The sequence below is a fragment of the Malaclemys terrapin genome, chromosome 16, assembly GCF_027887155.1.
Source record: "Malaclemys terrapin pileata isolate rMalTer1 chromosome 16, rMalTer1.hap1, whole genome shotgun sequence".
NCBI lineage: Eukaryota > Metazoa > Chordata > Testudines > Emydidae > Malaclemys > Malaclemys terrapin.
This window is the reverse complement of record NC_071520.1, coordinates 17,663,599-17,681,373: the sequence shown is the minus strand read 5'-3', so window position 1 is coordinate 17,681,373 and position 17,775 is coordinate 17,663,599. Positions and strand designations below refer to the sequence as shown.

The window sequence follows — 17,775 nt, the reverse complement described above, 5'->3', positions numbered from 1 at the left end:
CCCTGCAATTTTGATACACTGGTCTCCAATGCTATTCAGGTGACGAGGGGCAAGAGGGTAGCAGACAGCCACACAACCAGTAAAAGCATTTCCCCTGGATTTTGCCAGATCTCTAGGAGACGTGAGTAGTAATGTGCCATGCCAATTGTGTTTTGGAAGAGGACTTGGTTTATCAGCACCTAGAAGAGTTTAGTTATATTAGGAGATGTGGGAAAGTTAGACCCTTTCTAGGGATGATAAAATTGGAACACAGGAATGATTTTGAGCTGGTGGATTTCTCCACATCACTCTTCTCCCCCAAACCCCCAAATTTTATTGTGAAAGGAGCATTCCTGGGAGTTGGTTGAAAAGTGATAGAATATTTCACTGCTTGGGGACCGATAAATGGAGGTAAAACAATTTGATAAACTTAAAGGAGACTGCACCACCATATGATACCCAGTGACATGAGATCAAAATATCTGCACTAGCTTCTTCTAATTTGGACAGTGGACAGGACACCTCAGCAGTGATGGTTTGCTTGGTGATTTCCACAAGTTTATGAGGGAGAAGATATGTGACAGTTTGAATGGGCCTTGATAAAACACTAGGACGATATTTCCTAAAATTCTGAGTACAGCAATGGCATTTTAAAAGTGAAGATACCACTCTACACTCTATCCTACCAAAGAGACGGCAAAGGAAAAATGACTGTCCAGTTTAGGTGCCTAATCGGTTTTAACATCCTGCTCTCCTAAAGTCGCTTGACCTAATTCAAGTGCTCATGATTTGGTCAGTTCAAGAAATTTAGATTCCACTTCCAGTGCTACCACTTTAACACTAAGAATAGCCTGCTAAGCTTTGCTTGCTGTCTAATCAAGAAAAAACACATACTAGAGATAATAGTGCGTGTGGGTTGGGACAGCTCAGCACCTTGAAAAGCACATTCAGCCCACTCCCTCTACAATTAAAAGGATGTGTGTTTCTGCTGGACAGCTCAGCACCTTGGACATCTATGTTCAATCTTTTCTGTTCTATAGCAACATTAATGTTCATGACCATTGTTTCAAAGGGCACAGGGACAAATATCTGCTGAAAAGTAGGGAATCATAAATAAAATCCAAAATTGCAAACCATAGCACCAGGTGGGAAATCATCTGTTTTATGATGATGAAAGGTGTCTGTGAGATTGAAAGCTACAGCTGCCTTGAATTAATTATAAACCTAAGGGGCAAAAGGTTGGTTTTAGATACTTCATTTCTTTCCAGCAGTGACTAGAATCTTTAATGTGTACTTTGGAGGACAGTGTACCACGCAGAAAATATGTTGCGTTAGGAAGATTACAGCTGACATGGATCTGTCCAGTTATTGAATTTCACTGGATAAGCAACTTAATGAAGCCATGTTAGAGAAAAGCAGGGAGCAGGAATAGGCTATCAATCCCCTTTTTTTTTAAACTAGTCTTATTATAAAATGGCTCAGTAAATAGAAAAAGCTGTCGATACGATATGGCCTGCTAACCATAAATACTTGGTTTGGGAGTGAAGATTGTGAATTATGTTAAATGAGAATGGCAAGACTAAGAGCCGTGCAAAGTGCAGGCACTGTACAAGCTTCCCCTCAGCTCTACCAATGTCTTGACATGCCATACCTCTCCTCAGCAGATACTACTAGTAGGGATGAATGGGGCCAGACTCTGGGGTGGCTCAGAACATTACGTTTTGTTTACCTTGTGACCAGGGCCGGTGCAAGGAAGTTTCATGCCCGAGGCGAAACTTCCACCTTGCGCCCCCCCGCAGCCCTGCGGCAGCTCCCCGCCCCCCACTCTGCCCTGAGGCGCCCCCCCCCGCAGCAGCTCCCCCCAGCTCTGCCCTGAGACGCCCCCCGTGAGGCAGCTCCCCACCCCAGCTCACCTCTGCTCCGCCTCCTCCCCGAGCACACCGCCCCTGCTCTAATTCTCCTCCCCTCCCAGGCTTGTGGAGCCAAACAGCTGATTGGCGTCGCAAGCCTGGGAGGTGGGAGAAGTGGAGCAGCAACTGTGCGCTTGGGGAGGAACGCTGTAAAAAAAAAAATTGGGGGCACTGCTTTTTGGCGCTCCCAAATCTTGGCGCCCTAGGCAACCGCCTAGTTCGCCTTAATGGTAGCACCAGCCCTGCTTGTGACCCAAGTTTAAGAATAACATTCTTCCTTACCTGGGAGCCAGAGGGCTGCAGAGCACATGTTCCACGTTACCACAGCATCCTCGAGTGAAAGGATTCACCCCCCCACGGAACTTACCCGTCACCTGGAAAAATATTCATTGCAGTGATCAACGCTCTAAATGTGGAAGAGGCACCCGTTAACACTTAGAACCCCAAGAACGAGTATTCCAGTCCTCGCTGTTCTGCATATCCATCATGCTTCACTTTCCCCAACTGGAGGTGATTCTTTCTTGTAAGTGCTGCTCCCTCACTCTGCCAGCCCCGACAACATAAGAAACCTAAACACAATTTCCTAAGCCCACACTTCCCCTTTATGCTACCATCTGCATGTAGGCTAAAGGCCCCCACCCCAAAGTCCAGAGAACTTGAGGCTTCCTGTCTGCAATACACAGGCACCAGCTCCATCTCCCCGTATTCTTCCTGTTCCAGAGTCCTCGGTCTGCCCTCAGCCTGGCTGCCTGATCTGGCCTGCTTCCCTTTCCTCTGCCCTGGCAAGACATACTCTAGTAGCTCCTAAATCCCACAGACATGTCCCTTCCTATGTTCCTAAGATTAGATGAGACCAGTGGTTCATCTAGATCAGCATTCCATTTCCAGCAGTGGCCAATCCTAATGCTTATCTGGAAGGTGCCAGGAAGCCCATAACGGGCAGTTATGGAATTATAACATCTGCCTGGGAATTAGCTATTTTCCTAATAGTTAAACCCCTCTAGACTGGTGGGATTCATTTAAAACTTTGTGTGCCTGGGACAGAGTTTCATAAGGGTCATTCTAGCCTTATAGATAAGAGCCCTGAGCGGATACAAAATTGATATCTGCATCCAATCCACAAAAATGATCTGCGGATAAATGTGTATTTGCAGGGCTCTAGTTATAGAGGGTATGCAGTCATACCATTGTTGCACAGTGTGGGAAGCCAAAAAGGTAAAAATTGTCATACTTGGGTAAATCTCAGTAAAGCCAAATCCTTCAATACAGTGGTTGCCATTAAAATAATTAGAATTGCCATTTGCAAGTAACACTTTTTAGTCATGGTATAGTACAGGGGGCACCATATAACTGCTGTAAATTTAGAATAGAATAAGAGAATATCAGTGTTAGAAGGAACCTCAGGAGGTCATCTAGTCCAACCCCCTGCTCAAAGCAGGACCAATCCCTAAATGGCCCCCACAAGGATTGGGCTCACAACCCTGAGTTTAGCAAACCAATCCTCAAGCCACTGAGCTATCCAACCCCCCTAATTACTTACACTGCATCAAGTGTAAAGATTAAATGGCAAACACTGTCTTGATGTTCATATTTTGTTGCTGGCCTTTTTAATGCAATAGGAACCTATCTACAAGGCCAATATAGGAGATCTTTTCTTCTGGAGATTGGAAGAATGGCTTGATGGTTAAGGCATAGTACTGGGAATCAGCAGCTCTGGCTTGTATTCCTGGCTCAGCCACTGACCTGATGCCAGACCTTGAGAAAGGCACCTCATGTATCTGTGCCCTTTTGTAATACAAGGATACTATTTCCTTAGCTCACAGACTACACTGCCAATTACATGAATTATGTATAAAGCACTTTGAGATCCTCAGGTGGAAGGTGCTGTGGAACTGAAGGGTATTGTTCATTCTATTCAGGAACTAAAAATACAGTGATAAGATGACATCTTGTGTTATTTTGGTCCCATAAATGAGTTCCTGAGTCATTCCAAAAGCTCATGAAAAATGTAAACTCAACTATTATACACCCCGAAATCATACCCTCTTTAGTAAGAATAATCAGAGACAGTGAAACCTGGCATGGACACAGTAACCAAGAATTTCTAGCAAAACACCAGAAATCTGCACTATCTGGCTATAAAAAAAAAAAAAGAAAACCCAGGAGAAAAGGGGGACAAATGCAGCTGAGCACATTTTGCTTTTTCATTATTTCAGATGGTGAGGAAAGTGATTCAGTACTGAGGCTGCAGGAGAAAAGTGAATGCTTTAACGCAGTGAGTCAGTGCCAAAGCTAGGAACAGAATCCACATTACCTCACTCCCGGTCCTACGCTTTAATTACTAGAATGAGCTTCCTCTGGAAAAGACCTGATCGATCATGGACCCCATCTTCCAATCAGGGCTGGATAGTCCACATGATAGAGAAGTTGAGATATCCAATGAAAGCTACATTTAGTCTTGGGCAAATGGCACCGAGAGATAGGAACTCCATTATAGATAGGTGAATCTCAAGAGATTTGGCAGTTCAGGTAAGCATACCACATTTGGATGCGTTATCCAAAGCTTATCTGAACCTCATTGTCCTGGAACTGCTGTGAGTCTTAACTACAACAATTTCTGACACTTTTCAGTTTCAAACTAGTTGGAAATTCAAGGAGACTAGAATTTTCTAGTATTTCTTCTTTCTGGCCTGGGTGAAATCCAGAAGGACTATTTCACCCAGGTGCAGAGGGCTAGCATGAAGCCTATGCACAATGCCACCAAGTCTTGTAACATGATTTGAGCCCCTGATGCAGACAGGCTTGCTGTGAGGCACAAAGCTCTGGGCCTCATGCAATTTTCAGGCTGCCATGGAGAAAGCCCCCTCTGAGTGGCTGCCATTTCCCAGCCCCTGGGGAAGGACAGCCAATCCCAACATGCATTAAGCAAAGCATTTCCCCCCTCCCCTCAGAAGTGACATGAGTTTTCAGATAAGGGGTGTGACGGTGTGTGAAAAAAACAGCCATACCATTTTCACAAGAAGGGAGGAGGAAGCAGAAAAAACCAAGCAGTGTCACCTGGAAGAGTGGTGATGGGTTATTGCACCTCAGCCACTAGACCTGTCAGATGTGGCATCTCATAAGGATCAATTATCTCTCTAGTCCTATTCAGCATCTACATGCAGCTACTGGGTAAGCTTGTCTGACAACATGGATTCAATTCCCAGCAGTATGAAGCTGACACATAGCTCGACCTATTCTTCACCACAGGTGACCATACCACTGCCACCAAGAGAGCCCAGAGCTTGGACAAGTTCAGCTCATGGATGAAGAACAGCTGGTTGGAGCTTACCCCCAACAAGACAGAGGTGATGCTGGTGGGCAAAGGAAAGCAGTTTAAAGAGTTTACTGACACTATGAAGTTTCCTTTGGTTGAAAGCAAACACCCACAACTGGTTTAGATTCCTCGCTGATGCTAAGCTATCATATAGCAGCTTTGCAAGTAATGTTTCCTAACATGCCTGACTGCCCACAGGATGTGATGGAGTCTCTTAGCCAGTGACTTGGTCTCAGTTATTCATACCTTTGTCACTTCAGCACTTTGTCTGGACAACATTCAACTAGTATAGAATGGTGCAGCACATCTTCTCAGCAACACGGGCTACAGCGAGCACATCAAACCTGTCCTCTGCTCTCTGCATGGGCTTCCCATAGAATAGGATCAAGTTCAAGATCTTGGTCCTTACCTTCCAGGTGCTCAATGGCCAGGGCCCAGGATATCTAAAACAATTGTCTAAAGTTCTGGGATGAGAATTATGTCAACCACTCCACCCCTTGAGCACAACGGCACTTTCTACCACATAGGTAAGCCTCATCTGTGCAGAAGACAAAGTTTTCTCCAGGACTGATCTGAAACTGTGGCATAAATTTGCCTAGGAGCTAAGGACCATTACAACCTTCTGCTCCAAGTGAAAGGTGCACTCTATCGATCTGCCTTCTCTGACGCACACAGAGCAGCACGTATGTTTAAAGAGACTCCCTCCCCCCAAACAAACCCCTACCAAAACAAAACATTCCACTGCATATGCAATTCTACATGTGGGGAGAGGCTGAGAGAAAGGATGAACCACATGTGACAGACGTTAGTCACATTACTTAATACATTCTTGGAAGATAGTGAGGAGTGAGGAGGGCAGTATTAGAATGTATATAAAATAGAGGACCCTACTGGAGCTGCCCCCTTGTCTCTACCCTGGGAGGGTATGAGTGAACAATCTCCAGAGCTGCGGGAGGAGAAGAGATGTGTGGTGGGACAAAGGGCAGATGTGCAGGCACATAAATGATGTGGGCCGGAGCATTGGAGCAAACGTTAGCGGGGCACAAAGCTAACTGTTAGGTGTGCCAATGTATGGCTGGGGAGACACCATACTAATGAATTGGCATTTTGGGAAGATGCTGATAGATTCCCTGCATCAGCAGGCAGCACATTCTACACATTTGAATAATTTTGTGGCAATGCAAGTTCCACTGGGTATTTTGTCACAAGATGTTGGCCAGCACAGGTTTTGGAGCAGCAAAATGAGCTCGGATCAGTGTGTATGTGGCAATGAGCTAGCTCAAAGCTGCTCATTGTTACACACACTGTGGGCAGGCAGGGGCAGCTGACAGAATCAACAGAATCAGGAGACGGAACAGAGTGCGATTTAATCTTTTTTTTAAAAAATGTGACAATTCTTTTGAGTCTGACTCATGAGTTTGGAACTTTTGAGGTTGGCAATATTCCATGCACCACTTACAGGGCCGGCTCTAGGATTTTTGCCGCCCTAAGCAAAAACAATTTTGGCCGCCCCCCATTTTTTTCTTATCCCACCCCCGGCCCCGCCTCAACTCCACCCCTTCCCCAAATCCCCAGCCCTGCCTCCTCCCCCCAGGCTCTCAAGCCTAGGAGGGAGGGAGGGAGGGAGAGGGTGAAGCAGTGCACGCGTCGCCGCCACTCGGGGTCCCCCCATCCCTCCCAGGCTCTCACACCTGGGAGGGAGGGTGAGCAGCGGCGCGCCAATCAACTGTTTCACACGCCGCGGCCGCTCGGGATCTCCCCCTCCCTCCCAGGTTTGAGAGCCTGGGAGGGAAGGCGAGCAGCAGCACGCGAATCAGCTGTTTCGCGCAGCGTGGTGCACAAGCGGCAGCAGCGGAGGTGAGCTAGGGCGGCCGGGGCACATTTTTAGGGGTGGCATGGCCGGCGCCAGAATGCCACCCCTAGAAATGTGCCGCCCCTAGCACCAGCTTGTTTTGCTGGTGCCTAGAGCCGGCCCTGACCACTTAAACCCTGCTTTGAGGACTTACGTAGGACTTGAGTGGTATACAGGCCTGTGCCGTTCTGCTGTGCCTGGGAGCTTGCCCAAAATTTAGTCAAACAGAAATTTGAGAAGAAAAGTTACCGAACCTTTTTAGACCCTCGGTAAAGCATCAGTTTGAGTGTTAGTGTTAAGGTTTGGTCAGCTGTTGCTTTACCCAACCTGATTTGCCCATCTTTAGATACTATATCTTCTCTTTATCCTCCCCTAGGAAAGGGATCCTTCTCAACTCTCACACCTCTAATAGGAACATGGAGGTAGAATTGTTTTCTTACCTGCTCATTGGTTGTACGCCCTCGTGCCACTAGAACAATATGGAAACCTGTGAGACCAATGACTGGGATAAAGAACAATCCAGTCACACACATGACAGCCATGCTAAATCCCAGAGTTAAGGAAACTGTGTTCAATGACAGGGAAAAGGGAGATTGGAAGTGGGGGGAATGGAAGAGGAGAGAGAATTCCCTAAACTAGAAATCTAGTAATTAATCCCCACCTTTCTTTGGGTTTTTTTAAAATTACACATTGAAGTAGATCTTGGAATTAAGCACTAGAAATTACTTTGGTCTATCAGTGCTGTTAGTTTCTTGTTTAACATGAGCCCTAAAGTTATCTGCTCCTCAGTGTCCAACACAATACTGAGTATTTGGAAGCCATAAGATCCCCATGCCTCCCTTACTACTTTACTTTACTTCATTCTTTCTACAGTCTCTAGTACAAGGGTCGGCAGCCTTTCAGAAGTGGTGTGCCGAGTCTTCATTCATTCACTCTAATTTAACGTTTCACGTGCCAGTCATACATTTTAACGTTTTTAGAAGGTCTCTTTCTATAAGTCTATAATATATAACTAAACTATTGTATGTAAAGTAAATAAGGTTTTTAAAATGTTTAAGAAGCTTCATTGAAAATTAAATTAAAATGCAGAGCCTCCCGGACCAGTGGCCAGGACCCGGGTAGTGTGAGTGCCACTGAAAATTAGCTCACGTGCCGCCTTTGGCACACGTGCCATAGGTTGCCTCCCCCTGCTCTAGTAGCTTCAAGGAGCTAGTCAGCTGGTCCATTCCTTTGCAAGACAGAAGAATACAATCATCTGGGACTGACCATGCCCTAGAATGTCAAGGTAGCAGAGTAGTGATCTCTCTCCTGCATCTCTCCAAGCTGTCCTCTCATTTTAAAATGCACACTGGAATTTATAGCACATATAGCACTGTGAAAACCCATGATCTATGAAGATGCAGGATCCTCAACAAAAATCTGCATGGGGACCTGCAATGATTATCAGTGCCCAGTGGCTTAGGCCAAATTTATATATGGTGGAAGATGGTGTAACTACAAGCACTTCAATGGAGTTGCTTGTGTTTACGCTAGGTACTTATCTGGCCCATGTGATGTAGATTCAGGTAAATGCAGATGTTCAGCTTCCTCTTCACTGAAAAAGCAGTCCCTTCACCAAGCATTTTGAGAGACAGAAGCTAAATAATAATTTAGTGGTCTCTTTTCTTTTCGTTTTTTGGCAATGCTAAATTTTACATCCCAGCCACCTAGCATGTTGAGAAACTATTGATTGGCATTTTTAGTATCATAAAACTATTTTCTAGTATGAGACTAAAACTCCCTATATTGCACAGGATGCTGTGAACTGACTCAAACACTACAGTATATTCTTCTGGGAACCTTGGTACAATGCCTAGTGCAAGCTACTGAGTCGAGAGGTGTAAATAGTCATTTGACTAGAATGTCTGGATCCCGGCAGAGCTAGGATGCCAGGCTGCAGCATGTCATGCAAATCTTCCACAGCAGCCAGGTCAATCAGCCCCCCTTGAAGCTACTATGGCAGAAGATCCACCGAATGCTGTAGAAAAACCACCTTTGGAGTATCAGCAAGGAGCCCTGGCTCTTGAGTGGTTCTGAAGAGCCGTAGCTCCCACTGACTAAATGCAGTGGGAAGACCAGTTTTGATTATTTCACCCCCTTAAATGGGTCTTGAAGTATTAAAAGAAGCTGAAAAACAAACAGAACGTTGATTCACTGATTTTAGTTGTAACTATTCAGTAAAGGCTCAATACACTTCGAGTCAATGAGAGTTACTGGGGATCAGCACTTCTGAGGATCAGACTCCAACTACGGTCCCCAGTTCATATAGAATTGTGAAGCTTCTTTTTGTTGTTCTTCAATCCCCTTAATTAAAGATAATGTTATAATTGATATAGTGCTTTATGGTAAGTCCTCACCACACAGGCTAGTGAATCTTCACCTGGTATCCCCTCTCCTTCTAACTCTGCTTCTTCCATCTCTTTATTTCATTCAGATAAATAAAAAAAGAGGAAATGTTTTTCTATAAGCCAAGACATCCATATAGAAATCTTTAATCCTGAAACAACAAAGAGTCTGGTGGCACCTTAAAGACTAACAGATTTATTTGGGCATAAGCTTTCGTGAGTAAAAACCTCACTTCTTCGGATGGATCCCAAAGCACTTTACAAAACATGTAGAGGGATATATAGCTACCACTCAAATGCAACCACCTCTGGGGCAAAGCAATTGTTTTAAACACAGTAATATTACCCAACAGTCTTGGACAATACAAGTAGGAGAACCATATCCAACTGAAATTAAAGGGAGGATTTTAATGAAGCAGTATGTTGCTTTCTGTTATGGCAGCTGAATGACAGAGATATACAGACGCTAAGCAGCAACTTCTGAGGCAATCAAGGCTTCCGTAGGTCAGGCAAATGCTGGGGAGAAATTGGTTTGGGTTTCACAACAGAAGAACATGGGTATCAGAGAAAGGGAACCAATCCCATCATTTCCTGAAAGGCAAATCTTATACAAACAGTTTCCTTACGGCACCTCGACTTCTTAAAGATTAAAAGGAAGGATACGTAATGGTGGTGTGAGCTGCCCCCAGCTTTTCCATATGGTTTAAAATATAGATCAGCCCAAAGCTGAACACTCCGACCATGTGTGTGCTTAAGGACAGCAAGAAGAGGAAAAAATATCGGTAGTTCCTCCGTCCTATGCAATTGTTGACCCATGGGCAGTGATGGTCAAAGTCCTTGTAAAGAGATGGAGAGACACGGAATAATATCCAAGCAGTGAAAGAAAAACATTGCCTTAGAAATAAATGTGAACCATTGTGCTACATCCATTCAAAAAAACCCTGAACTTCAGTTAAAATCCGATTAGGTTTGGAGCTTTACAGATTGGCTCCATCCTGACATTGCCTGGCTGCCCAGGTAACAAAACAACATGCTACACCCTCTTTATAAGATTCTCCTGGGACTGAGGGATTCTTCTGACTGTGGATGAAGACACACCAATAGGTTTAAAAAGGAAACAGAGGTGTACACCACATTGTGGGGCGTAGACAGTTTCTCTTCTTCTCGGGCTCCTGTAGCATTGTATAGTTATCAGAGTAAGATTATCATAAATTGCAGTGTCCTGAACCTGTAACATCCCTGCCAACTGTAGATTTTCACACACCCCTCCCCACTTTATATATGTAAAAGTTCAGTAAGGATCCAGGGGGGTTTATTTTGAGGTTTTGACCTCTTGAAAAAATATTTTTGGCAAAGCTCAGACAGGAAGCAATATCTGGCTAATAAGTGGGGAAAAACTCTGGATGAAGTTACAAAAATAAACACTTGAAACACCCAGTTTTTCCTGATCAAGAGTTCACATGTGCCACAAGGCTGGATTAAGGAGATACTTATAATGAGGCCATAGACCCCTTTAAAACTCCATAACACCAGTTTTATATGGCTGTAACTCTGGTGACTTCACTGGGGTTATTCCTGATGTACACCAGCGTTAATCTGAGCATACTCAAGCCTGGAGTGAGCAAACGTATTCTATTCTGTTCTCTTCACACCCACTATAGTATACCCTTTATTCCTGTCAAATAGTGACTTATCCTTTTCTTTGTAATACTGTTATATTTAGATAGATACCTCCCACTAATGGCAAAGTGGGTTTTTTTGATGTAACTTGTAAATTAGCTATAAATATGTTGTGCGAGACATGTGCCGCTCAAAATATTTGGAAATAAAGATATATTGAAACCTCAGCTTTGGGCACTTCCATGAAAATTTGTCCGGAAATTTTATTCTATCACAAATTCATTTTCAGGTCCAATTGGTCAAACCAGGTGTTATATTTCACTTGGTTTTGTTTTTTAAGTGATGTGATAGAAAAGAGCACCTATCCCTGAAAGCTTGGAAGGTGTACATCGCTTTGATTCTGATTCGGAGATGTGCAATCTGATTGTTTGAAATCAGATGTGCTCAAAAAATCTGTCTCTAGGCTAAGAGCTTTTATCGTGCGTTGCAACCCAAAGGTGAAATAAAAGATACAAATTACAATTTCTTCCTAAAGGAGTATCCTAACAGAAATGTCAATAGACTTTTTTTTACTATAACTGTGGCCAGGCACTACTAGAATGTACAGGTATACTAGGGAATAAGCGTCACAAGAATCAATAAGCAACTTAACTTGAGACTGCAATTTATTGATTAATGAGCCATTAATGCCTTTGCTTGTATCCCTCAGTAAGCAATCACATTTTAACTATATAGCAAGAGATTCCCTGTTAGCCAATCAGAACAGCAAGTAATGCTCAGCTGGTCTAGGCATAAGTAAAACTCCTCAGAACTGGAATCCACTGCAGTGGAGTCTTGCATTTTGACTTGCTCTGGGTTCCAAGCCATTTTATTTTTAACGAGAAGTTACTCTGGGAGTCCCTCCCACTTTCCTCTCTGACTTCCCTGGAATATTGTGGCCTCGATGCCACTGGCGACATTAGGGCTGCATGGAATTGCAAGCATTTACACCAGCTAGTTTCAGGCAATCTTGTGCTGGCAACACTTCCTTTATTGAAAATGGGGTTTTCACACAGAAACTGAGGGGTAGGGGGAAGGATTTCAAATGTCAGTTCAAAATTTAGCTTCACCTAAACAACATTTAGAATTAGTGACAATGTTGATGTTTTAACTCAAAACTCTGAATATATGGTCCAGTTTTCTAGTGAAAAAGCCAGCTCCATCCAACAGCCTACATCAGCCCAACAAAATGGCTGTCAAGGCTGCCCCTGTCCTTTCTGGAAGACCTGCTTCTTCCAGCAATTTATTTCTCCCCATATCCCCTCAGCTCTCGCACCTTGCTGACTCTCCCCATGACAGGCCACTGGAAATGTTGTCCTATCTATTAATGGGTATTAGGCTGAGCACAGCTTTCATCTGGCTATAAATTAGGAATCTGCTCTTAAGGATAAAGCAAATGACATAAACTAACCCCAGATTGCCTCTTTCACATGACTAGCTCCACTGTGACTATCCATATGATTAAGGCAAAGAGGCTTTGGCCTAATATGGCATACATTGTATTCTGGCTGACTTTGAAATTCACTTGGTGAGTTTTAGCCTATTGCCAATTAGGGATTTCCATTATTTTAATCATACAATTGAATACATTTTAAAATGCATTAAAGATTTAAATCATTCTAATTAAAAAATACACCTTACAATAGCACTGATCCTTAAGAAGTGGAATGTGTAGCTCCCGTGGCAATAAAACACCATGGTTACAGTCCACTGTATTTATGAGTTTGGGAGATGTTTATGGCCCAATAATATTCTCCACTACTTTGGGGTTATTGTTTAAATATACTACATCGCTACCACGATAAAATGCGACCCGATATAACACGAATTCGGATATAACGCGGTAAAGCAGTGCTACGGGGTGGCGGGGCTGCGCATTCCGGTGGATCAAAGCAAGTTCAATATAACACGGTTTCACCTATAATGCTGTAAGATTTTTTGGCTCCCAAGGACAACGTCATATCGAGGTAGAGGTGTATGTGCTTCACTATGACCTCAAATTTATCAACATGTGTCCAAGCCTCATAATTTAGAGGAATTAGAAGCATGCATACAGTCGTGGCCATAGGACTCTAACTGCAGTTTATAAATGGGTATGTAGTATTTTAATGTTAGACTCAGGAATTCTTATTCCATTCTTTCTAAAATTCACATGCCACTGAGTGTTATGATTTACAATTTAAAAAAGCACACTCCGACTGCAATTCATATTTACATATGTAATAGGGGACAAAGCAGAGGGATCAGGAATGTTGCATGCAGGCTTTCCCCCAGTCTCCTCCTAAATTATGCCAATGCACCATAACCTTCCCTTGTAATGCTTCCTGTTTCATAAGCCCTAGGCTACTCCTGAGTAGAGACGGCTAGGAATACCAAATCATGAACTGCGTTTGGGTGGAGAAAGAGTCATTAGTGACAAGGATGACACCAAACTCTGTTTCACTTGTGACTTCAATCAGATTGCCTAAGAATCCTCCCCTCAATCTGTCAACATCAGTGGAGTTATAGCAATTTACACCAGCTGAGAATTTGGCCCTTTACCTCTAATTTTTTTTAGGAGTGAAAGACAAGGAGTATTCACTCACCTGGGTCATCTAGCTGTTCACAGGTCCACCACCCAAATCCAAGCCAAAAGATCCGCTAATCAAGGAGACTTACCTCAACACAGTTGTCACAGACGCTGCAATGGGAGCAGCGGGGCGGGCGATAGAAATGGCAGGTGGCACACCATTTCATCCGTACTTGGATTCCTTTAATCTCCACATTCTTGTAGAGTGGAGCTCGGAAGTCATCATCTTTATCCTCATCTTCATCTGCTGCTCAATGCAAACATATAAATAAATAAATAGAAATAATACAGATTACAGTTTAAAGGTGGAAGATCTAATACTATCAGGGTCAGATACATGGACACTACATGTGTGCAGGTACTTTTCGGAGAAATAAAGAGTGCTAGAAGTGATGTATGTCAGAAAGGGGTGTCCTGATTGCAGAAGGATTGAATACTCCAGACTTCATTTTATTAGCCAAGAGAATAATCCTAGTGCATTTATTGCCAGCCAGCCCACTGATCTTATTTAATTCTTGTTTTAGACAGCATTTGCTCCTAGAAGAATATAACTAGAGCTCAAATGGTTTCAAAGTGGGGTGGAAATCTACAATGCTTCCCAAGCACCTTGTTGTGAGAGGTTTGCTGCATATATTAGTAGATTGAATCAACTCTGACCACCACTTGGTCAGGCAACAGCAATTGCAATGAAGAATGTCAAGGGAAGACCGAATTAGTTTGAAAACAAAGATCCATGCAAGATATCCCTGAGAAATTAATTATCTGACTCATCAGTACTGACCCAGAAATCTGCTTCTCCAGCGTAGCCTGACATACTATTCAGATCAATGAAACATTTCATTCAGAAGCTATATACATACTCTGGGAGAGGGGGACGGGGAGGGAAGGGATGGTTATAAAACAGGGGTGGGCAAACTTTTTGGCCCGAGGGCCACATTTGGGATGGAAATTGGGGTTGGGGTATGGGAGAGGGTGAGGGCTCTGGGGTGGGGCCAGAAATGAGGAGTTCATGGTGCTGGAGGGGGCTCCGGGCTGGGGCAGGGTGGGTTGGGTGTGGGGGGTGTGAGGGCTCCGGCTGGGAACGTGGGCTCTGGTGCGGAGCTGGGGATGAGGGATTTGGGGTGTAGGAGGGTGCTCCGGGCTGAGACCAAGGGGTTTGGAGGGTGGGAGGGGGATCAGGGCTGGGGCAGGGGATTTGGGCACAGGGGGTGGCTCAGGGGTGGAGGCTCCAGGCGGCACTCAAGCGGCTCCCGGAAGCAGCAGCATGTCCCCCCTTGGGCTCCTATACGGAGGCCCTGCCCGCAGGCGCCGCCCCTGCCCGCAGGAGCCGCCCCTGCAGCTCTCATTGACTGTGATTCCCAGCCAATGGGAGCTGCGGGGGCGGCACTTGGGGTGGGGGCAGCGTGTGGAGTGGAGCCCCCTGGCTGCCCCTATGCGTAGGAGCCGGAGGGGAGACACGCCGCTGCTTCTGGGAACCAAGAGGAGCGGCTCCCGACCCTGCTCCCCAGCTGGAGCGGGGCAAGCCCCAGACCCTGCTCCTCAACGGGAGCTCGAGGGCCAAATTAAAACGGCTGGCAGCCCAGATGTGGCCCACGGGCCGTACTTTGCCCATCCTGTTATAAAAGCTCCAGTGTGAAATAAAACAAACCCGTAGCTTAATGGTTCATGGGTAAATGCTTGTAAAGATGCTAACCTATCCAGACAAGAATCTGCATACAGAATCTCTCTCTCTCTCTCTCTCTCTCTCTCTCTATATATATATATACACACACACACACACACACACACACACACATCTGTCCTTCAGAAAAACTCATGATGAAAGCTGGCACTTTACACACACAGAGAACTGTCAAGAATATTTATCACTGTCCACAAAGAAAAGCTGCATGTTTCTGAATAATGGTTTACATTTGGAACTGAATAGTCAGGAAATGGGCCCAAACTTTAGGTCTGGGTCCCTGGCTCCCAGCTCATAGTTGGTGTCAGTGTTCACTCTAATTTTTTACATCCATGTGTGGAATGAATTTTGTTATGTGCAACAATATGGACATGATGTGTGATGGGGGTGGGGCCGAGGGGTTCGGCATGCAGGAGGGGGCTCAGGACTAGGGCAGAGGGTTGGGGTGCGGGCTCTGGGGTGGGGCCGGGAACGAGGGGTTTGGGATTCAGGCTGCCCCGGTGCTGCGGCAGGGAGAGAGGACTCTTTCACTCAGTAGCTTGGGGCCGGGTGAGAGGTGCCTCTCCCCAGATGCGGCAGCTGCAGCGGGGTTGGACTAGGCTGGGGGAAGGGCTCCTCTCCCCAGCAGCTCTGGCGAGGCTGGGCCAGATTGGGGGAGGGGCACCTCTCCCCGCCTGCGTGGCCCTTGATAGTCTGCAGCTTACAGGAAACTTAGGTTGGTGTCTGTATTTGGCCCACTGATGAATACCCCCAAATCAGGTGCAGATTTCAAACTAAGTTTCTGAGTGTTCAAAGCTGGGTTTTAACTCCTCCCATCACTGAGATACAATGCCTGATGCTCTTCTCACTTATACAGATATAATGGTATCCATCTCCACAGAGCTACTCTTGGTTTACTCCAGTGTCATGACAGTAACTGACCTATTAGCTCTCCCGCTCCGCCTGTCCGGAGCTCCTGCCAGGGACTGGGTCGGAGTGCGGGGGCGTGCCCCGTTCCGCCTGCCCAGCATTCCAGCCAGGGAGCGGGCAAGCCCCCTTGCTCTGACCCCGCACCCCAGCAGGAGCCCCGGGCGGGCAGAATGGGGCAAGCCCCCGCGCCCCGACCCCACTCCCCAGCTGGAATGTCCAGTGGGCAGAGCGGGGCAATGGCTCCCAGCCAATGGGAGCTGCGGAGCAAGTGCTTGTGGCGAGGGCAGTGCACGGAGACCCCCCTGGCCGCCCCTCCCCATAGGAGCTTCATGGACATGCCGGTCCGAGCAGGGTAGGGAGCCTGCCAGCCCCACCAACCCTCCCCCAGCACCAGCAAGGGTCGCACACCACGGCCCAGCCCCTCCCCCCCAGCACCAGCAGGGGTCCCGGGACATGCAGAGCCCCCTCCCCCCCAGCACCAGTGCGGGTCTCGGGCCACCACCACCCCAGCACCTGCGGCCCCCAGCCCAAGTTTTCGTCAGGGGTATATAGCAAAAGTCATGGACAGGTCACAGGCCGTGAATTTTTGTTTACTGCCCATGACCTGTCCATGACTTTAACTAAAAATACCCCTGACTAAAACGTAGCCTTAATGATTGGGCATCCTGGGCAGGGACGCTTGGGTCTCCAAGAGCTTTAGCACAAGGAAACTGATCATGGGGTTGCATCCCTGACCATCTTGGCTAATAACCATAGGTGGACCTATCCTCCATGAACTTATCTTATTCTTTTTTGATCCCAGTTATACTTTTGGCCATCAAAATATCCCATGGCAATGAGTTCCACAGATTAATTGTGCACTGTATGGAAAAAGTACTTCCTCTTGTTTGTATTAAGCCTGCTGCCTATTAATTTCATTGGGTGATCCCTGGTATCAGTATTGTGGGAAAGGGTAAATAACTCTTCTCTATTCAACTTTTCTACACCATTCATGATTGTATAGACCTCTGTCATATCTCCCTTTAGCTGTTTCTTTTCTAAGATGAGCAGCCCTAATCTTCTTAGTCTCTCCTCATATGGAAGCTGTTCCACACCCTTGATCATTTTTGTTGCCCTTCTCTGAACCTTTTCCAGTTGCACTATATCTTTTTTGAGATAGAGCAACCAGAACTGGACATAGTATTCAAGGTGTGGGTGGACCATGGATTTATATAGTGGTATTATGATATTTTATGTCTTATTTTCTATCCCTTTCCTAATAGGTCCTAACATTCTGTTAGTCTTTTCGACTGCTGCTGTGCATTGAGCGGAAGTTTTCAGAGAACTATCTACAGTGATTCCAAGATCTCACTCTTGAGTGGTAACTGCTAATTTTGAACCCATCATTATATATGTGTAGATGGGATTATTTTTTCCAGTGGCCATCAGTTTGTACTTATCACTGCTGAATTTCATCTGCCCTTTTGTTGCCCAGTCACCCAATTTTTTTAGATCCTGCTGTAAGTCTTAGCAGCCA

The 17,775-nt window shown here is 45.5% G+C and overlaps 1 protein-coding gene across 2 annotated transcripts in view; it reads right to left on the bottom strand.

Annotated features, from left to right (window-relative positions):
* The window catches only part of ZDHHC8 (zinc finger DHHC-type palmitoyltransferase 8), a 234,645-nt gene that overhangs the window by 67,333 nt on the left and 149,537 nt on the right, over positions 1 to 17,775 (bottom strand). For both annotated transcript variants that reach the window (XM_054006427.1, XM_054006426.1), the window contains exons 3-6: positions 13,759 to 13,916; positions 10,105 to 10,277; positions 7,498 to 7,600; positions 2,172 to 2,263 (exon numbers count right to left, since the gene is read on the bottom strand). In XM_054006427.1, coding sequence (XP_053862402.1) covers positions 2,172 to 2,263; positions 7,498 to 7,600; positions 10,105 to 10,277; positions 13,759 to 13,916 — 526 coding nt within the window. The remainder of the gene's footprint in view (positions 1 to 2,171; positions 2,264 to 7,497; positions 7,601 to 10,104; positions 10,278 to 13,758; positions 13,917 to 17,775) is intronic.